This window comes from Belonocnema kinseyi, chromosome 2 (genome assembly GCF_010883055.1).
Source record: "Belonocnema kinseyi isolate 2016_QV_RU_SX_M_011 chromosome 2, B_treatae_v1, whole genome shotgun sequence".
Classification (NCBI taxonomy): domain Eukaryota; kingdom Metazoa; phylum Arthropoda; class Insecta; order Hymenoptera; family Cynipidae; genus Belonocnema; species Belonocnema kinseyi.
Genome location: NC_046658.1, coordinates 123,846,811 through 123,869,717, shown reverse-complemented (window position 1 = coordinate 123,869,717; position 22,907 = coordinate 123,846,811). Strand labels below are relative to the sequence as shown.

The window sequence follows — 22,907 nt, the reverse complement described above, 5'->3', positions numbered from 1 at the left end:
AAGATCATTTTTTAACCAAGATGAAATAGTTAAATTTCCAGTTCAAAAATAATTTCAAACAAAAAAAAAACAAATTTTGAACAAAATAGTTAAACTCAAAGATTTTAATTTTGAATTAAAAACAGTTGAATTTAACTAAAGCAGGTTAATTTTTAACCAAAAAGTTGCAATTTTAACAAAAAAAGATTAAAGTTCTACCAAAATAGCTGAATTTTTCAATAAAAAAAGTCCAACAATAGTTGAATTTTCAATTATAAAGAAAAAAATTTCGTTCAAAATGTTGAAAGTTTCATCCAAAAAGACGAGATTTCTATACAAAACTGTTAAATTTTTAACCGAAACATTCAATTTTCAACTAAATACGTCACTTTTCAGTTAATAATCTTCAGTTTTTAAACAAAAAACAAAAATTTTCGACCAAATAGTAAAATTTTCAACCAATAAGATTAGTTTTCTACGACGAAATATGTATTTTTAACCAAATACATGAATTTACAACCAAATAGCTTCATTTTCAATTAAAAAGATACATTTTTAACCAAAATAGAATAAATAAATTTTCAGTTACAAAAATTAATTTGAAACAGCAACAAAAAAAATAAACAAATTTGGAATAAAATAGCTAAACATCAATATTTTAGTTTTCAATTAAAAGACAGTTGCATTTAACAAAAATAGGTTAATTTTCAACCGAATAGTTGCAATTTTTAACAAAAAAGATTAAGTTTTTACCAAAATAGCTGAAATTTCAGATAAGAAAAATTCCAACAATAGAATGAATTTTCAACCAAGAAAGATTTTTTAGTCAATAAAGAAAAAAAAAAATTGATCCAAAATGTTGATGCTGCAATCCAAAAAGGCGAAATTTTGATTTTAAAACACTGTTGAACTTTCAAGCAAACCGTTGAATTTTCAAAAAATAGTTAATTTTTCAGTCAATAATCTTCATTTTGGACAAACCAACAAAAATTTCAACAAAGTAGTTCATTTTTTAACCCAAGAGATGAATTTTAAACTAAAATTATTAATCTTTTACAAAGGTTTGATTTTCAACTAATAAGATTAGTTTTCTATGAAGAAATATATATTGAAAAAAAATTAATTTCCAACCAAATTGCTTAATTTTCAACTAAGAAAGATACATTTTTAACCAAATTGAAATAGTTTTATTTTCAGTTACATAAATTAATTTGCCTCAAAATAAAAAAAGAATGAATTTCGAGCAAAAGGGTACAACTCAAAGATGTTAATTTTGAATTAAAAACAGTTTGATTCAACCAAAAGAGGTTAATTTTCAACCAAAATTTTTTATTCTAACCGAAAAAAGATGAAATTTATACCAACATATTTGTTATTTAAAAAAACGATATTTTAACAAAATAATTAGATTTAAAAGAAAAAGAGATGAATCTTTATTGCAAACAGAAAAAATGATCAAAAAAATATTATAATTTACATTTTGACAAAAATACTTTAATTTTAATTCAAAACGGTTATTTGAATCAAAGAATGCAAATTTTAAGAAAATAGTTGAATTTCTAACAAAATAATTTTATTTTTAACTTTCAAACATGAATTTTTAACCAAATTGTCGATTTTTCAAACAAACAAAAACTTTAACCAAAATCTAAACAGTGAAGTTTTTAAGCCAAAAAATTTCATCTAAAAATTTCTTTTTAATCCAAAAGAGCGAATTTTCTATCACAAGCAGTTGAGTTTCGACTACCAAAATAATTTTTTAACAAAATAGTTTAATTTTCAACCAGATAATTGAATCTTGAACGAAACTAGATGAATTTTGAACCAACAATATAGTCAAATTATCACCCAAAAAGAATTTTCAGATAAATATAAAATTATTAACCTGAACTTTTATTTAGCAGAATTACAACAAATCAAATAATATTATTTTTTTAGATTTTAAATAATTTTTAATTTAGAAATTTCTGTCGTAAATGGCTCTGAGAGCTTTTCGGCATCTACCAAATTTTACCAAAAACCAAACAGTGAAATTTTCAAACCAAAAAAGCGAATTTTTTTAGCAGACAGTTGAACTTCCAATCTACAAAGATTAATTTTTTAACAAATGGTCAAATATTTACACAAAATATCAATTTAGAAGTCAGTTGAATTTTCAACAAAGCAAGTTTAATTTCAACGAAAAATTTGCTTACAACCAAGAAAGAAGAATTTTCTACCTAAAAGGATTAATTTTTAATTTAAAAAGGATATATTGTAAACAAAAAAATAATAGGTGACATTTAAAAAAAATAGTTTAATTTTACATAAAAAAACAGTCGAATTAAATCATAAAAGAACGCTTTTTCAACAAAATTTTCAACCAGAATAAAAAAACTTTGTTAAAAATTTATTTTTTGGTTGAAGATTCATCATTTTAGTTGCAAACTTCTTTATTCTGTTACACATGATTTATTTTAACTGAAAAATTAACCACTCAATTTTTGGTTTGAAAATTCATCTCTTTAGATAGAAATTTCATCTTTTGGTTAAAAATGCAACTGTTCGTTTGAAAATTAATCTGTTTTAGGATTCAAGTTAATTAGTTCTTTTCAGTGAAAACTTAAACATTCTGTTTATAATTCTTTAAAAGGGAATCAAAAATTTGTAGTAAAATACGGGGAGAAAGGGGAACTTTTGTTAAAAATTCTCGAAAATTCCAGATAGATTCTAGATTTCTACCAAAAGAGATCAATTTTCAATGAAATAGCTCAATTTATGACCAAAAACATTCAGTTTCAACCAAGAAGATAAAGAAGACGAATTTTCTAAAAAAATTAGGAACTTTCAACAAAACATATGAATTTCCATCCAAACAGTTATATTTTTAACAAAAAAAATGGATTTTTAACAAAAATGAAACAGTTAAATCTTCAGCAGAAAAAATTAATTTTCAACTAATCAGTGGCATTTTTAACAAAAAAAATTTAATTTCTACCAATAGACGAATTTTCAATAAAATAGATCAACTTTTAATGAGAAACGTTCATTTTTAACCAAGAAAATATATTTTACTGAAAAATACGAATTTTGTACACAATAAATGAATTTTCAAACAAAGACCTGAAGATTCTACTAAAAAAAGATAAATTTACAATCACAAGTGAAATAATTAAATTTTGAGTTAAAAAAATTAATTTTTAACCAAAAGAAAAAACGCAGTTTCGACAAAATAGTTTAATTTTCAAACAAAAATAAATTTTTAACTAAAATTATGAATATTCAACAACAAAATTAATTTTTAACAAAACATTTGTATCAATTATCAACAAAAAATTCAATTTATGACGAAGAAAGCTAAATTTTTATCCAAAGAAGATGAATATTCTACCAAGACTATATACTTTATTTAAAAGAGTTGAACTTTTAACAAAAAAGTTGAGGTTTCAAGCTAAAAATATAATGATTTAAAAAAATTTGACTTTAAATTCTAAAAATCTAAATTTTAAATAAACAAATGAATTTTCCACCATGAAAGAAAAATTATCGACCAAATACCTGAAATTTCGACAAAAAAGTTGGATTTTAATCTAAATAGTTCGATTTTCCATGAAATGGTCGAAATTTCGAACAAAAAATATATATTTTCAACCACAAAGATTAACTTTTTACTGAAAGACAAATTTTGAACAAAATACATGAATTTTCAACCAAATAATTGAAATTTCTACAAAAAAAAGATAAGTTTACCTAAAAAGATTAACTTTCAATCCAAAAAGGATGTATTCTAAAAAATACATAATAAGTGACATTTCCACAAAAAAATTTAATTTTAAATAAGAAAAACAGTCGAATTCAACCAAAAAAGAACGCTTTTTAACCAAATATTCAACCAAGTAGTTGAATTTTAAAGCAGAATAAAAAAAAACTTTGTTAAAAATTCATTTTCTAGTTGAAGATTGATCATTTTAGTTACAAACTTCTTTATTCTGGGGATAATGTTGTTGAAAATTCTATATTTTAGGATTATCAGGGAATTTAAACAAATAAAAGTTGAAAAAAGAGAATTGGGTAAGAAAGGGGAGCGACCACGACCCCTCAGCTTACATAACAACATAAAATCTTTGTAAGATTAGCGAAAAAATTTATAGTAAATTAAAGAACGTGTAGTAAACTAAAAAAAAATTGTCAAATGAAAATATAATAATAAATAGCTGGTAAAATCAATTTAGTATTTACTTGATAGGTCCCTGAGAGAATTTTCAATTGTCTCGAGAGGGTAGAGAGAAATTTATTGAAAGCATTCTGTCGTTCTATATTTTCTGCATCAGTGCTTTGAGATCGTCCCCATTTGCTTGTCGGCTCATTTGTATCCAAGATTTTTTTTTCGGCTTTCAACCTTGCTTCGTATTCCTGCGTTGCTTTCGTCAGGAAAGTGTCTTCCAGATTCTGGAGGTCAAGAATTGGACTGTATACTGATCGCAAATGGTCTCTTAATTCCTAAAATAAATCAAATTTATTACCGATAATTAACGCAAAAAATATCATATCTTCAAAAAGTAAGTCGTATTACCATAATTTTTTTCAGGGTGTTTACTCAATATGTAGATAATTTCGCGAGTTTATTTTAAATAAAGTTTTTTCAATCAACATTAAAGAAATTCAAATGATATTAAAATCAAATTTAAAATCCTATGTAACGTCCAATAATGAAATTAATGTTTAGAATTCCTGAAAATAAAACCAAGAATCTAACGAACAAATTTGAACAACTACTATAAAATTTCTCTATTGTAATTTGAAAAAAGATAACAATTTTTGCCTAAAAAAGAGAAAAAATTTTTTTTCTTTTTGAAAGAATATAAAAAAGACAAAAGAAAAATGCGAAGAATAGAAAGAAAGCTTTTTTAATCCTTACAAATATCTAAATGTGGCAAAATAGTGAATTTATTCCTGAAGTCAATGAATTTGAGTTATTATTAAAATATATTTTTATTTTATCTTCTTATACTTCAAATTCAGTGAACATATAACATATCCATATTCTGAAAGAAATATAGATGAATTTTCAATAAAATACATGAAGTTGGAAATAAAAAAGATAAATTATAAACAAAATAGTTGAATTTCCAAACAAAAAGGATAAAATTTCAACGAGAATTGGAACAGTTAAATTTTCATTTAAAAATAATAATATTCAATCGGAAATAAAAATGATTTTTCAATCAAATGGTTCAATTTTGAAACAATGTGATCAATTGCCGACTAAAATTATGAATCTTCAACTAAAATATTTAAATTTTAAACTAAAAAGATTAATTTGCAACCAAGAAGATAAATTTTCGAATAAAAATTAGGGTTTTCTATCAAATTCATTATTTTTCAACTAGAAAAAGCTCAATTTTCAACTATCGATTTGAATTTGTTGAATTTTCAGTTTAAAGAAATTTATTTTCACAACAAAAAAACAACTAATTTTTAACCAAACAGTTAAGCTTTCAAACAAAAAGATAAATTTCTAACTAAAATAGCAATTCTCAACGAGATATTTAGTAAATATATCAATTGAAAAAGGCTTCAATTTAAATTAAAAACAGTTAAATTAAACAAAATTTCAATAAAATACATAGCTTAATCCTCAACCAAAAACAATTAACAAAATAGATAAATTATCAACTAAAAAAGATACATTTTCAACCAATTTTTGGAAATTTTCACTAAAATGATGAAATAATTAGCTGGATTATTTAAATTTTCAGATTAAAAAATTCATTTTCGAAATCAAAAACAATATTTTAACCGTAGATATGAATTTTAATTAAAAATTATCAATCTTCAATAAAAAATAAAAATAAATTCTAACAAGAGTTTAACTTTTAACCAAGTAGTTCAATTTTCTGCAAAAAGACGAAATATCAACGAAAAATGTAAAAAAAAAATAATAAATTAAAAAAATAAATAAAATAAATAAAAATTCAATAGCTTATATTTCGAGAAAAAAATTTGATTTGAAACCAAAATCAGTTTAATTCAAACAAAACAGATGAATTTGCCACAAGAGTTTAATTTTCATCTAAGAAAGATTGATCAGTCAATTATGAAAAAAATGACCACTTAACTCTTAAATTTTTAAGCAATAAGATTAATTACCAACCAAAAAGATTATTTTTCTGCCAAATTTAACGAATTTTCCACAAAATAGTTACATTTTCAACCAAAAATATGAATTTTCAATTAAAATGATGAATCTTAAACAACAAACATGAATCTTTAACAAAAAAGTTTAACTTTCAACCAAAATATATGAATTATTAACGAAAAATGTCATAGTTTACATTTCAATAAAAAAATATTTTCATTTTGAATTAAAAGCACTTGAATTCAACTAAAAAAGACGAGTTTTTAACAAGAGTTTAATTTTCAACAAACATAAAAAAAATTTTTTACTGAAGAAAAAAATTCCAACCAAACTGTTGATATTTCAACCAAAAAATTAATTTTCATCCAAAAAGATCAACTTTCTACCAAAAAACACGATTTTTCAACAAAATTTGAAAAAAGTGTCAAGAAAATAGTTCAATTTTCAAACAAGGAAATAAATTGCCATCTAAAATGATGAATCTTAAACTGTAATAGTTAAAACTTAAACCAAAAAGATTAATTTTCAACTAAAATGTTCAATGCTTAATTGGAATAGTTAAATTTTCAAGCGAAAAATATAAATTGTCAACAAAGATACATATATTTTTAACAAAGAAGCTCATTTTCAAATAAGTAGTTGAATTTTCAGTAAAAAAATTAATTCTCAAAGGAATACGTAATCTCTGATATTTCAACGACAAATTATTTAAATTTTAGATAAAAAAAGTTTTATTCAACCAAAAAATATGAATTCTCAACGAAGAATGTAATATTTAATACATCAGACAAAAATTATTTAAATTAAAATGAAAAATAGGTAATTTCAACAAAAACACAAATTTTTAACAAGGAAGCTTAATTTTGAACCAAAACTTTGAATTCAACACAAAAAAACACGAATTTTCAACAAAACAGTTTAATCAACATTCAAAACACATAAACAAAATACATAATTTTTCTACTAAAAAAGATGAATTTCCTATCAAGAAGATTAATTTTTCACTCCAAATAATTAACTTAAAGCGAAAAAAAAATTTCATTTGAATAGATAAATCCAGTAATACAAAGGTACTTTCAGAAATAAATAAACATTTTTACTTAATTGTCTATCAAAATTTTAACAAAAGTTAAGCACACCTCGAAAAATTGTATACATTCAACAAAAAAAATTGCTTTTGTTTGTGAAATATTTTTTATTCGTTTGAAATTATTCAAATCTTTTGTAATCTCCATTTTATTGAAATCCTTTGAAATTGTTTAAAATAATTATAATATTTTGAAATCTTTGAAATATTTTTGAAATCTTTCTTCTTTGTAAAATCTTTTTTATTCGTTTAAAATCATTAAAATATTTCTAATGTTTGTGTAATCTTTTCAACTATTCCAACAAAAATTTTTAATCTTTTAAAATCTTTGAAATGTTGTGAAATCTTTAAAACTGGTGTACATTTTTTGCATATATCCCTTTTTGAAATCTTTAATTTAACATTCTTAAAATTTTTGAAAATCTTAACAATTTTTTATAAAATCTTTTGAAATCTTTTGTATTCGTTTAAAATCATTGAAATATTAAAAATCTTTGGGAAATATTATGAAATCTTCAACAACAAAAAATGTATTCTTAAGAAATCTTTATGGATTTTTCATGAAATATCTTAAATTATTGTGAAATCTTTTGATATCTCCTAAAAAAATTGGAAATTGTTTAAAACATTTTAAATGTTTTGAAATCTTAGAAATAGTTGACTATACACTTTTTAAAATCCTTGAAATATTTCAATTTTAAAACATTTGTGAAATATTTGAAATCTTTGGGATATTTTTATAAAATATTTCTTTGTAAAATATTATTTATTAATTGAAATCTTTGTGAAATCTTCTGAAAATGTTTATGAAATTGTTTTAAAATCTGGTGTATACGCTTTTTTTGAATTGTTGAAATCCGTCAAATCTTTGTAAAATTTTAAAAATATTTAGAATATTTTATAATGTTTGAAATATTTTGAAATTTTCAGACATATTTTGTAACCTTTTGAAATCTGGTGTACTCTCAAAAACTAAGTATTAAAGCCTTCGAAAAATTCGTGGTATGGCCAGAACTCATTCTAATTTTGAAAAAAAAACGAAATTAACATCGAAATTTTCAACAAATAATTGCTATAATTTGCAAGTTGAATACCACAACAAGATTTATACTTCAATATTCTATATTAGAGGACAAGAAATTAAAAACTTATAGAATTATTCACAATATTATTAAACAAAAGATAAATTATATCTTGATAAGTAAAAAAAATAAAAGATTTTAATTAATATTCGCATTTTGATAAAATTACTATGTAAAGAGCGAAAAAAATAATTAAAATTTAAGATTCTCGTGAAAAATCCAAGAAAATTTCCAGGTTTTCAAGGTTTTAACAAAAATCAAGGATAATTCAAGGTTTTCGAGGTCCCTGGACACCCTATGTTAAATAAACACCCTGTTTTTTGTCCAAACTTACACGAGAGTTTTCATCCAGAAGAGTCCCTCTCCTCACAGAATCGACAAAATGATTGTGAGCAACGATGATATCATCGAGAGACGAGGCTTGTTTTAATTGTTTGGCAAAAATGTCCCACGAGCACTCGATGACTTCGAAAAGAAAATAATATTGCATCTGATGCACCAGGTGCACCATGCTGCTTGTGATCAAATGAATATGATTTTGAATTGGCAAAACCTCTGGCATTTTTCTAAACATTTTCGCAGACGTTATTTGTTCCTTCCAAATTGCAGATAAAATCGTTTCCATTCGCTTAGCTCGCCAGAGTAAGAAAAAAACTGTTTGGTATGTTTGCCTACATGGTTCTAAAATCTAGAATGATAGGAAAAGAATGCATAAAAGTTACTGATCTTTTATTTAATTGCTGGGTCGAAATATCTCAAGTGTGTCCCTCTTAAATCGATAGTTCTATTTTTAATCAATTTACACCGTTTCGATTTGTTTTTATATCAAAATAATTTCCCTAAAATATTTTTGCAACAAAATTTTTTTTTAAGTTATTAACAATCAAAGTTCTTAATAAATTTTTTTTTACAAAAATGAATTACTCGTGAACGGTTCATCGAAATTCAATAATTGAGTTCTGAAAATTTTTGTTAGGAAGTATAATTTACGCTAAAAAATTGTTCAGTAGTAAAAAACATTTTTTTACTGTTTAAATAATATAGACGCGATCATTTAATCTTCAAAAAAGTATAGTGAAATTTGCAACCAAGAAGATTAATTTTCTAAAAGAAGTATTTTTTTCACAAAACAATTGAAACATTCAACCTAGTAGTGGAATTTTTGACGAAAAAAGATGAATTTTCAATAAAAAAATTGAGTAGTTGGTATTTAGATTAAAAATCTCCATTATTTTAAATACCAAACAAAAATTTTTTTTGATTGAAAATTTATCTTTTTAGGTTTAAAATTAAATTACTAGGTTGAATGCTTGAACCAATTTGTTAAAAAATATTTTTTTGGTTGAAAATTATTTTTTGTTTTATTAAAAACTAATCTTTCCAATGATAATTTGACTATTCAATTTTTTTGAAAATTCACATGTTTTCATTGAAAATTCAACTACTTTATTGAATTACTTCACCACTCTTTTGAAAAATAATATTTTTGGTTGAAGATGCATTTCTTTGGTTGAACATTGATCTATGCTTAATTGAAAATTAAACCATCTTATTCTGTTTTAGTAGAAAATTAATATTCTTGGTTGGAAATTCATATTTTTTATTAAAAAATTGACTATACCTTGTACAAAGTTGAACAGCTTCATTAAAAATGCATTTTTTTATCAAAATTTATCATTTTAGTTGAAAATTCGTTTCATATTATACTTAATATGAAACCCACAATAATTTAATTCAAAATAATATATTGTCCAATTGTTCCCATATTTATTGGCTTAAAGTTGATCCACTTTATTAAAAAATTGATTTTTTTTAAAGGATGCTTCGTTCTTTTAATTGAAAATTCATCAATTTTGTGGAAAAGTGAACTATTTTGATAATACGTTTTTTTCATTAATCTTTTTAACTGAAAACTTAACCATTCAAACTTTGGTTGAAAATCGATTATTTTCATCAACAATCATTCTTTCAACAATTGATAATAGATCTATTTTGTTAAAAATGCATCTTTTTAGTAGAAAATTAATATTCTTGTTTGAAAATTTATCTTTTTTGTTAAAAAATTTACTATATCTTGTAGAAAGTTGAACCGCTTGATTAAAGATGCATTTTTTCATGAACATTTATCATTTTAGTTGAAAATTCGTTTTATATTGTACTCAATATGATACACGCAATAATTTTATTAAAAATAATTTGTTCTCCAATTATTCACCTATTTCTTGGTTGAAAGTTGATCCACATTATTATTCTTTTTGCTAAAAATGCATCTATTTTGTGGAAAAGTGAACTATTTTGATAATATTATTTTCTTAAAATAATCTTTTTAAATGAAAACTTAACCATTCAACTTTTGGTTGAAAATCGATTCTTTTCTTTAGTTGATAATGGATCTATTTTGTTGAAAATTCACCTTTTTTAGTAGAAAATTAATCTTCTTGGTTGAAAATTTATCTTTTTGATTAAAAAATTGACTATACCTTGTAGAAAGTTGAACCATTTGATTAAAAATTCATTTTTTCATGAACATTTATCATTTTAGTTGAAAATTCTTGTTATATTGTTCTCAATAGGATACCCGCACGCGTCCGAATGTGCTCGACCAGCACTGGAGGTCGGAGTGTGGTCACAAAAAAAATCAATAACTTTTGAACTACTGCAAAATACAAACTTTTTTGTCCACCAAAATTTTCGGAAGAGATTGTAGAATCTATTGGAACGTAAACGAATTCTTTCCCTGGCGGAGAAATTTAATTAATTTTAAATTGTTTAAAAAAAACGATTATTTAAACAATAAAAAAATGTTTTTACTACCGAACAATTTTTTAACGTAAATTATACTTCGTACAAAAAATTTTTATAACTCAATTATTGAATTTCGATGAACTGTTCGCGAGTAATCCATTTTTGAAAAAAAATTATCAAGAACTTAGATTGTTAATAACTTTAAAAGAAATAAATTTGTTGCAAAAATATTTTAGGGGGAGTTCTTTTAATATAAAAACGAATCGAAAACTGTATAAATTGATTGAAAATAGAACTATCGATTTAATAGTGGCACACTTGAGATATTTTTAACCTACTGACATTAAAAAAACTTCAAATTTCCAAAATTTATAGTATTTTCAGGGCTGCCAGAGCCTACTGTTGAAAAGGTGAGTAATTTAAGTTAAAAATTATTAATCTTAAATACAAACAATGACTAAAAGTGTCTACCGTTTACCCACAAAAAAATCTAATTAAAAATTGCAATGGCATTAGAAATCTCATTTATAGTCTTGAATTTACCAAATTTAATGAAATTCTATTGTCTAAAAATCTCTCAAATCAGTGAAAATAGTGTGATTTTTCATGTAAATAGGGGAATAAGTTATTTTAAATCAAATTAATTCAAGTATTATATTGAATTCAAAATAAAGCGCTTTAAATTATAAACCTTTCAAGGAAAAAATCGCAATTTTAACAAAATAGATACATTTTTAAACGCAAAGATGAATTTTCAACTAAGAAGATGTTTTTTATACTGAAAAATACGAATTTTTGACAAATTGCGTGAATTTTCAACCAACAAATGGAAAGGTTTAATTTTCCGTTAAAACCATTATTTTTCGACAAAAAGGAAGAATTAAAAATAAATAGTTAAATTTTTAAAGAAACAGATGAATTTCCAAATATAATTTTATATATTTAACCAAAAGAATTAGTTTTTAACAAATCAGTGCAACTTTCAACCAAGCAGTTGAATTTTCAACGAAAAAATATGAATTGAGAAAGAAAAATGTAATAGTTTATATTTTAAACAAAAAAACTAATTTCAACAAAATAGTTTAAATTTCAACTAATACAGGTTAATTTCAAAACAAACATTTGCATTTCTATAAAAAAAAAGGTTAAATTTCTACCAAAAGAGATGAATTTTTAATGAAATAGCTGAATTTATAACCAAAAACTTTTATTTTCAACCAAGAAGATAAATTTTCACACAAAAATGAGGAACTTTCAACAAAAGATATCAATTTCCACCCGAATAGTTCTATTTTCAAACAAACAAAAAATGGATTTTTAACAAAAGCGAACAGTTAAATCTTCAGCAGAAAAAAAAATTTTCAACCAATCAGTGGCATTTTTAACAAACAAAAATTAAATTTCTACCAAGAAAAGAATTTTCAATCAAATAGATCAATTTTTAATGAGAAACGTTCATTTTTAACGAAGAAAATTAATGCTTTACTGAAAAATACGAATTTTTTACACAACACATGAATTTTCAAACAAAGACTTGAAGATTCTACTAAAAAAAGATAAATTTACAATCACAAATGGAATAATTAAATTTTGATTTAAAAATTTTAATTTTCAAACAAAAAAATGCAGTTTTGACAAAATAGTTTAATTTTCAAGAAAAGATGAATTTCCAACCAAAATTACGAATAGTGAACCAAAACAGTTATTTTTTAACAAAACAGTTGGCTCTTTAACTAAAACAGATTAATTTGTAACCAGTGGCATTTTTATCCAAAAAAGACGAAATTTTTACCAGAAAAGAGATCAATTATCAACAAAAAAGTTAATTTATGACGAAGAAACCTGAATTGTTAACCAAAGAAGATTAATATTCTACCAAAACTACACACTTTATTTAAAAGAGTTGAGTTTTCAAACTGAAAATGAAATGTTTTTAAAAAATTGGACTTTTAATTCTAAAAATATAAATTTTATATAAACAAATTAATCTTCCACCATGAAAAAAAAATTATCAACCAACTACCTGAGATTTCGACAAAAAAGTTCCATTTCAATCCAAAGAGTTCAATTTTCCATCAAATGGCCAAATTTTCGAACAAACAGTATCTATTTTCAACCACGAAGATTAACTTTTTACCGGAAGATAAATTTTGAACAAAATACATGAATTTTCAACCAAATAATTGAAGTTTCTATCAAGAAAAAAGATAAGTTTACAATACAAAATGGAATCGTTAAATTTTCAGTTGATGAATTTCCAAATAAAATTATAAATCTTCAACCAAAAAAATTAATTAAAAAAAAATAGCTGAATTCTCAAACAAAAAATATTAATCTGTAACCAAACAGTAGCATTTTTTATCAAGAATGATAAAGTTTCTACCAAAAGAGATGAATTTTCAATAAAATAGATGAATATTTATTCAAAAACAAAAAGTTTTAACCAAAAAGATCAATTTTCTACTTGAAAAGGCGAATTAAAAAAAAAACATTTATTTTCAACCAAACAGTTGAAGTTTGTGTTAAAAATATATATATTTTTAATAAAAAATGGAAAAGTTCAATTTTGAATTTAAAAAAGTAATTTTCAACGACATAAAAAAAACGAAATTTTCAACAGAGTAGTTCTATTTTCAACCAAAAAGATTTTCAAATTTATTTTTAACCAGTGAGATTTTTATTTTTAAAAAAACGAAAAGATAAATTTTAAGTAAAAAAAGTGACTTTTCAACCAAGAAAGATTTTTCAACAAAATAGATTATTTTTAAATAAAATAATTAAAGTTTCAGTCAAATAATCCCACTTTTGAGGAGTCAAAATATTTGGTTGAAAATGTATATTTTGTTGGTTTAATTCAACTGTTTTTGGTATAAAATTAAAATTCTTTTTGGTCGAGATATAAAATATCAACATTTTTCGTTTAGAATTCATTTATTTGGTTGAAAATTCAAGTACTTCGTTGGAAGTGGAACTACTTTGGTAAAAACTGATTTCTTTTTTTGATGATTCATCATTTTAGTTAAAAAACTTTTTATTTATTCAAAATTTAATGATTTTGTTGCTAATTTAATGAATTTGTTGCTAATTCTTGATGACTATTTCCTCTTTTTGGTTGAAAATTCCTTTAAAAATTCAAATATTTGGTTGAAAATTCTGGTATTTCAGTGAAATTTCGAATTTGTGGGAGATTATTTAAACTTCTTGGTGACCAATTCCTCTTTTTCGTTAAAAATTCCTTTAAAAATCCAAATATTTCGTGGAAAATTCATGTACTTTAATTCATGTGCTTTAACTAAGTATGTAACTGTTCCATTTTGTTGTCAAATTTTTTTTTTTTCGTCGAAAATTATACTATTTCGTTGAAAATTTTACTTTGATTTCATTGAAAATTAAGTTCTTTACTGAAAATTAATTATTCTATTTTTAGTTCAAAATGAAACTATTTTGATGAAAATTCGTATCTTTTCGGGTTGAAAATTTATTTCAATAACGGAACATTTTAATATTTTATTTTTAATAGAAACTTGATCTTTTTAGTTGAAAATTCATATATTTTGTAGCAAATTAATTTTTTTTAGTTGAAAATTTATCATTTTATTTAAAAATTTACCTTTTTTCATAGAAATGTAATCTTTTCCGTTAAAAAATGTTCTGCTTCGAAGAAAATTTAACTATTCTATTTATTCATAAGAATTCATTTCTTTGGTTGAAAGAAAAATATTTATTAAAAATTTCTTTTTTTTATAGAAAATTCATCTTTTGGGTTGCAAAATTTTGCTATTTGGTCAACAATTCATATTTTTGGTTGAAAATTCATCAATGTGATTGAAAATTAATATTAAAAATTTTTTGAAAACTTTTTTGTTTTGTTTAAAATTTACTTCTCGAACTGCAAATTGAACTATTCTAGTTTTGGTTTGTAAAATTATCTTTTTTAGTTGAAAATGTTTATATTTTATCGAAACTATATCTTTTTTATTCGAAAATTCATCTTTTGGGTTTACAATTGAATTATTTTGTTTAGAATTAATTTTTTAAAATTATTATTTTAGTTATAAATTTAATTCTTTTATTTGTTGTAAAAAAATAATTTTTTTATTTTAAAAAACTATTTTGTTGAAAATTCGTTTCTTTTTTTTTAACATTTATTTCACTAACTGAAAATTTTAATATGTTATTTTTGATACAAACTTGATCTTTTTCGTTGAAAATTCATGTATTTTTTTCAAAATTAAATTTTTTTAGTTGAAGATTGATCATTTTAGTTTAAAATTCACTCTATATATTCTATTTTTTGTTGTTATTGTTGTTATTATTGTTATTGTTAAGAATTCATTTCTTTGGTTGAAAGACCAATATTTATGAAAAATATCTTTTTTATATAGAAAATTCACCTTTTAGGTTGCAAAATTTTGCTATTTGGTCAAAAATTCATATTTTTGGTTGAAAATTCATCACTGTGACTGAAAATTAATATTTAAAAATTTTTTGAAAACTTTTTTGTTTTGTTTAAAATTTACTTCTCGAACTGCAAATTGAACTATTCTAGTTTTGGTTTGTAAAATTATCTTTTTTATTTGAAAACGTTTATATTTTATCGAAACTATATCTTTTTTATTCGAAAATTCATCTTTTGGGTTTATAATTGAATTATTTTTTTCAAAATTAATTTTTTTAAATGATTATTTTAGCTATAAATTTAATTCTTTTATTTGTTGTAAAAAAATCATTTTTTTTTTTAAATTATTTTGTTGAAAATTCGTTTCTTTTTTTTTGTTGAACATTTATTTCACTAACTGAAAATTTTAATATTTTATTTTTGATACAAACTTGATCTTTTTCGTTGAAAATTCATGTATTTTTTTCAAAATTAAATTTTTTTAGTTGAAGATTGATCATTTTAGTTTAAAATTCCCTCTATATATTCCATTTTTTATTGTTATTGTTGTTATTATTGTTAAGAATTTATTTCTTTGGTTGAAAGACCAATATTTATTAAAAATTTCTTTTTTATATAGAAAATTCACCTTTCGGGTTGCAAAATTCTGCTATTTTGGTCAAATTCATATTTTTGGTAGAAACTTCATCACTGTGATTAAAAATGAGTTTCTTTAACTAAAGATGTAACTATTCCATTTTTGCTTCAAATTTTATATTTTCAGTTGAAAATTAATTAATTTTTCTGAAAAATTTTTTGTTTTGTTTAGAATTTACTTTTCGCACTGCAAATTGAACTATTCTAGTTTTGGTTTGTAAATTTATCTTTTTTAGTTGAAAATTTTTATATTTTATTGAAACTATATCTTTATTCGAAAATTCATCTTTTGGGTTTAAAATTAAATTATTTTGTTGACAATTCATTTTTTTTAATTCATTGTTTTAACTAAAAAACTTTAAGTAGAAAATTAATCTTTTTGATTGAAAATTAAACTAACTATTAGGTTGAAAATTCATAATTGTTGGTTCAAGATTCATCATTTTAGTTAACAATTAATTTTTTAGGTTCAACAAATTTTTTTTTTTTTTGAACACCCAACTAAAAAGTGTTTCAAATGTATTTTGAAACTAAATTTTTTTGCATTAACATTATCAATCTTCTAGGAGTATAAAGCGATACATTTTCCCGTAAAATTTAAATAATGTAATTATTATTAATAAAGATAGAAAATACGATTTTAAAATCCTAATTTAAAATTCTTATAAATTCTCAAAGCACATAAAGGCCGAGCATATATTTCGCACCACAGATTACTATAGATTTTCTTTTCTTTTTTCAGAAAACATCCACAATGAGATGAATTGAAGTGACTAAATTAGCCTTTCCCCATTGAAAAAGTGTATTTTTATTTCAAAAATGACTAAAAGTGACTGTGTGGCAAACCTGAGGATTTTTAATTTAACTTACCGTTCCAATTGGCTCGTCGACATTGTAATCAAGAGCAAAAACATCCCAGCCGGTTTCATTTTCAGATGATGTCAGCAATCGAACATCAAGTCGCCTTTGGACGTCAGCATCTTCCAATTTTGTACTTGTTGCTCGAAGCGCTGTTTCGAGAATTGATGACAAATTGTGTGGATAGAGAGAATTTGCCGGTTTCGCCAATTCAGGTCTAAAAAATTTCAAGAATCAATTATAAAAAGTGTAACATTGTCAATTTATAATTTAAATTCTTCAGAAAAATTTCCTTACTCTATTAAATGCATCAGATGTTGAACGAAATGTCCTTGGCCGAGTAGCAAATATCCCTTTATTCCCTGCAAATGATCCATGAGATGATATTGTTTTGTCAAAATTTCTACGACTCTCGTAGAAGTTTCTTTGTAGGCCGCATCCATCATTGTTTGCAGTTGTCCATCTGGATCCATATCGAAGAAGGCTTCCACTAAAATGTAGAATTTAACCTTTGAAATCATCAGTTCTATTTCCTGAATGCCGGATATAAACAGGGATGATACAAAATCCTAATTTCAAAATTTCTTGACTTTTCCGTGTCCAATTTTTTATTTTTTCCTCGATATTATAATTTTTTCTTTCAGGTATACAAATAACCTTACATCTAGGAGATCAATAATTTTAACGGAGAAAATTTTTTCTTTCTAATTTTTCACAAAAATATACGAACAAATTCTTCTAAATAAAATTGATTTATAAGTTCGATATTTAATTTAATATGAAGCGCTAAAGATTTAAAGTCTAAACTTTAAACCAAATTGTCGAAATTTTAGACAAAAAAGATTCAACTTCAACCAAAAAAATTTGCATTTTTAACCAAATAGTTCAATCTTCAAGCCAAAAAGACAAACTTCTTAGAAGACATATTAACTTTCAACCAAGAAAGATGAATGTTCAACCAACAACTTTATTATCCCCAAAAATACGAATTTGCCATTTAAAAAAAGGAAGAATTCTCAACAAAAAAGATGAATTTTCGGCAAAAAAGATGAGTTTTTGACAGAATAGTTGAATTTTGAACCTACACATATAAATTTTTAACCAAATGGTTAAAAAAAGAGCAGAAAAGATCAATTTTTATCCAGATATAAATTTTCAACTAAAATGATGAATTTTTAACAAAAAAAATGATTTTTTAATAAAATAGATCAAATTGTAGACAACTAGTTAAATTTCTAGTAAAAAAAAAAAAAATAATACTGAAGGAAAAATGTAACAGATGGTATTTCAATTTAAAAATATTTGAATTTTCAATCAAATACATTTCAAATCATCGAAAAAGAAGAAATTTTAACCAAATGATTGATTTTTTAATAAAAAAATTAAAACTTGACTTAAAGTCAAGAAAAAAAATGTCTAACAAAGCGTAGAACTTTAAACCCAAGAAGACGAGTTTACTAATAAGCAGATATATTTTCAGCCACAAAAATTGTTTATCGACTAAAATGATAATTCTTCGACCGAAAAAATGAATTTTTAAAAATATAGTTCAAATTTAACCAAGTTGAATTTCCAGCCAAAAAAGATGAATTCTTAACGAAAAATGTCATATTAAGCTAATATTTCAATTAAAAAAGATCTATTTTAAAAAATTAATAGTTGTCATTTTAAACAAAAATTATTTTAATTTTTAATTAAAAACATTTTAATTCAACCAAAAAAGATGAATTCTCAACGCAAAATGTAAATAGTTGATATTTCAAACCAAAAAGGCTCATTTTTAACCAAAAAGTTGAACTTTCAACCAAGAAAGATTTGTCAGTCAAATAAGGAAAAAATTTTCAACCAAAAAGTTAGTTTTCAATGAAATAGTTGAATTTTTTTTATCAAAGTAATAGAATTTTTTAACAAAAAAATTGAATTTTCAAGACAAAAAACAAATTATCAATCCAAAAATATGAACTTTCAATAAAAAATATAAGTTTTAACAAAACAGATTAATTTGCAAGTTAAACCGATCAATTATTAACAAAAAATAAAATAGTTAAATTCGCAATTCAAGAAATTAATCTACAAAACAAAATTTCAACTAAAAATATGAATCTTCAACGCAAAATGTAAATAGTTGATATTTCAAACCAAAAAGGCAAATTTTTAACCAAAAAGTTAAATTTTCAACCAAGAAAGATTTATTAGTCAAATAAGGAAAAAAATGTCAACCAAATTTTTTAATTTTCAACCAAAAATTTAGTTTCCAACGAAATAGTTGAGTTTTTTACCAAAGTAATAGAATTTTTTGACAAAAAAATTGAATTTTCAAGATAACAATACGAATTATCAATCCAAAAATATGAACTTTCAATAAAAAATATAAGTTTTAACAAAACAGAATAATTTGCAAGTTAAACAGATCAATTATTAACCAAAAATAAAATAGTTAAATTCGCAATTCAAGAAATTAATCTACAAAAAAAAAATTTCAACCAAAAAGATGAATCTTCAACACAAAATGTAAATAGTTGATATTTCAAACCAAAAAGACTCATTTTTAACCAAAAAGTTGAATTTTCAAACAAATTTTTTAATTTTCAACCAAAAAGTAAGTTTTCAACGAAATAGTTGGAATTTTTATAAAAATAACAGAATTTTCAACAGAACAATTGAATTATCAAGGCAAAAAAAACGAATTTTCAATCCAAAAATATGAACCTTTATTCAAAAAACATAAGTTTCAATAAAACAGATGAATTTTTAAGTAAAACTTATCAATTATTAATCAAAAATAAAATAGTTAAATTCGCAATTCAAGAAATTAATCTACAAAACAAAATTTAAATCCAAAAAGATGAAGCTTAAAAAAAAATTATTTTTTAACTAACTAATTTAAATTAGTCGAATTTCAAAACAAAAAAAATTTTACTTTGAATCAAAACCAGTCGAATTCGACCAAAAAACACGAATTTCTAACAAAATAGTTAAATCCTAAAACAAACAAAAATCCACTATGAATCGAAAAGTTGTACTTTTAAACAAAAAAAGATGAAATTTGTACCACCAGTTCTGAATTTTCGAACAAACCATGGAATAGTTAAGTTTTCAGTTAAAATAATTAATTTCCAACCAAAAGAAAATGAAATTTTAAGAACAGTTGGTTAAAAAGTCATCCTTTTTGGTTAGAAAATTCAATTTTCTCGTCGCAACTTATTTCTTGTTTAAAAATTCATAATTTGATCGTGAAAAGTCAGCTGAAATCCTTTTTAACAGAAAACTCAACTATTTTTTTTTTCATTTATCATCTTGATAAAAAAATTTATCTGCTATAGTAGAAATTTCTTCTTTTTTTATGAAACTGCAATTTTTTGCTTCGAAATCCTTCTTCTTTCCTTGAGTATTCAACTATTTTGTTAAGAAGATTTTGTTGAATCACTTTTTGAAGAATTAATTTTTTTCAAGATTTATATTTTCAGTTGAAAATTCATCTCTTTGGTTGAAGGTTTAACTATTTTGTTGAAAATTAATCTTTTTTTAAACGACAATTCAACTACTTAAGTAAAAGTTAAACTAGATTTTTTAAAAACTTTACAGAAAGCTTATGCCTGTTTGAATATTTAACTGTTTAGTGGAGAAGCCTTTTTTGGTTTAAAATTAATTTTCTAACTGAAAATGTCATTTTTCCAATTTTTTTTAAATGGGTTTTTTTAGTTGAAAATTCTCCTTTTTTGGTGAAAAAAAGAAAAAATTCTTGGTTTTAAATTTCATATTTTTTGGCAACAATGTATCAGTTAAGTGAAAGATTAATTTTTTGCTTAAGTCATATTTTTTTATTGAAAATAAAATTTTTGTAGAGAGAATTTGTCTTTTGGCTTGAAGGCTAAACAATTTAGATCAACTTTTATTTCTTGAGCGAAAAATCTTTATTTTTTTTAAATTCGTCTTTTTGGTTTGAAAATTCTTTTCTTTTGTACATATTTCATCGTTTTTTATTTAAATATAAACTATGTCATTTTTTCAAATAATTAATTGAATGTCGTAATTTTGAAATAAGCTTAAGAAAATTCGAAGGAATTAAGAAGAATTGGATGAAATGCCTATGATTTCAGGATGAGGTTAAAGAATTCAAGTATTTAAAAAAAAAATTAAAAGAATTCCAAAGAATTTAAAAGAATTGAAGGTGAATTCCGAAAGAAAAGAAAATCTCTTAAAATATTTAAACCCCTTCTAATTTCTAGCTCAAGAAATGACTAATGCCTCCAAAACAACTCAAGTTTTAAATTCAAAAGGACTGGAACAATTTTAATAATCGAAAAAACTCGATTGGTTACAATACATTTTTAGTAAATTTAGAGAAATTTAAAGGAAATGAGAACAATTAGACGAAAAAATTAATTGAATTGAGTGGAATTGATTGAATTTAGAATAATTCAAAAGAATTTAAAAGAATTCAGGATAAATTAATATGAATTCAAGGCGAACTCCAAATGAATTGCAAAAATAAAAAAAATATCTTCAAATCTTCGAAACCCTACGAAGTCCCTCACTTCTTGTGAATAAATTCAATGAAATCCAATACAAATTAAAATTTCTTAAAATTATTGAGACCCTTGGAAGTCCCTTCAATTTTTTAAAATCTCTTAGAAATACCTTGGAATTTTTTTAAATACCCTAAAATATTTCATTCTTTAAAATCCCTTCGAGCTATTGTAATAAATAAATACAATTCTGGAATTTTTTTTAAATTTTCTGAAACATTTTAATCCTTTAAAATCTTTTGTAATCTCTTATAGTTTTTTAAAGCTCTTGAAGATAACAAGGAATTAAAAAAATACCTTTGAATGTTTCAAATCCTTTGATAATTTATTCATTTTATTAATTGATTCTCATGATCAAATAAATAAATACATTGAGAAAGTCAAAAAATCCATTAAATTAAGTAAAATTAAAAGAATTCAAGCGAATTAAAAAATTCTAAAGAATTTCAAAGAATTAAAAGAAAAATCAAGATAAATTAATAAGAATTCCGAGTGAACTCCAAAAATTAATGAAAAAATTCTTAAAATCTTTCAAAGCCTACGAAATACCTTACGTCTCTTGAATAACTTCTTTAAAATCCAATAAAATATTGTTAAATCCCGTGAAATTTTACAAAATCTGGCGATTAATCGATATTTCCTAAAATCCTGGAAAATTGGTTAAAATACATTGAGAGCATTAAAAAAACCTTAATTTGCCCTAAAATATTTTAAATCCTTTTAAATCCCTTCAAATTATTGAAATAAATTAAAAACTCCTTAAAATATTTTTAGATTGCTTAAATAATTTAAAATCGTTTGAAATACACTAAAATATGATAAAATTCTGTAAAATTTTATGATGATATTTCCTAGAATTCTGTAAAATGTATTGAAATAGCTGAAGCCCTTTAAAATCCCTTAAAATCATTGAAATCCTCGGAAATCTTATAAAATAAAGTGAAATATTTTTAAATATGTTAAAACCTACAGTAAAATCATTTCATATCTTCCAAATTCTCGAAAATGCATTATTCTAAAATACTTTAAACGCTTTAAAATCTATTCAAATTAATGAAATTAATGAATAATTTCATGGAATCTTTTAAAACTCCCTAAAACATTTTAAATCTTTTAAAATTCCATTAAACTATTGAAATCAATTAAAAATTACTTGAAATCTTTCAAAATATCCTAAAGTCACCTAAGCTACGAGGGTAGTTCAATAAGTCCTTAGAATGACCAACAGATGGCGCGCGAATCGCTCTAAATCATCTGTTTTCAGTCAGCACCACTCCCGACTAGATATATGGTGCAGTCACAGTCCACATCTTATGAGTTTACGTCTTTTCATAACCAATTGAAAAAAAAAATTGTTCGTTAAGAAAAATGAAAAAAAACGAGTTCAGAGCGGTTATCAAACATTTTCATTTAAAGGGTTTAACTCCATATGAGATAAAAAATGAATTGGACTCAGTTCATGGCACATCTGCCC

General features: G+C 23.2%; 1 protein-coding gene across 1 annotated transcript in view; it reads right to left on the bottom strand.

Annotated features, from left to right (window-relative positions):
• LOC117167801 (gamma-tubulin complex component 3) overlaps positions 1-22,907 on the bottom strand; it is a 41,488-nt gene that overhangs the window by 5,249 nt on the left and 13,332 nt on the right. Inside the window, exons 6-9 of the mRNA XM_033352996.1 lie at positions 17,202-17,394; positions 16,917-17,121; positions 8,601-8,954; positions 4,198-4,458 (exon numbers count right to left, since the gene is read on the bottom strand). Of these exons, the coding sequence (XP_033208887.1) occupies positions 4,198-4,458; positions 8,601-8,954; positions 16,917-17,121; positions 17,202-17,394 (1,013 nt within the window). The remainder of the gene's footprint in view (positions 1-4,197; positions 4,459-8,600; positions 8,955-16,916; positions 17,122-17,201; positions 17,395-22,907) is intronic.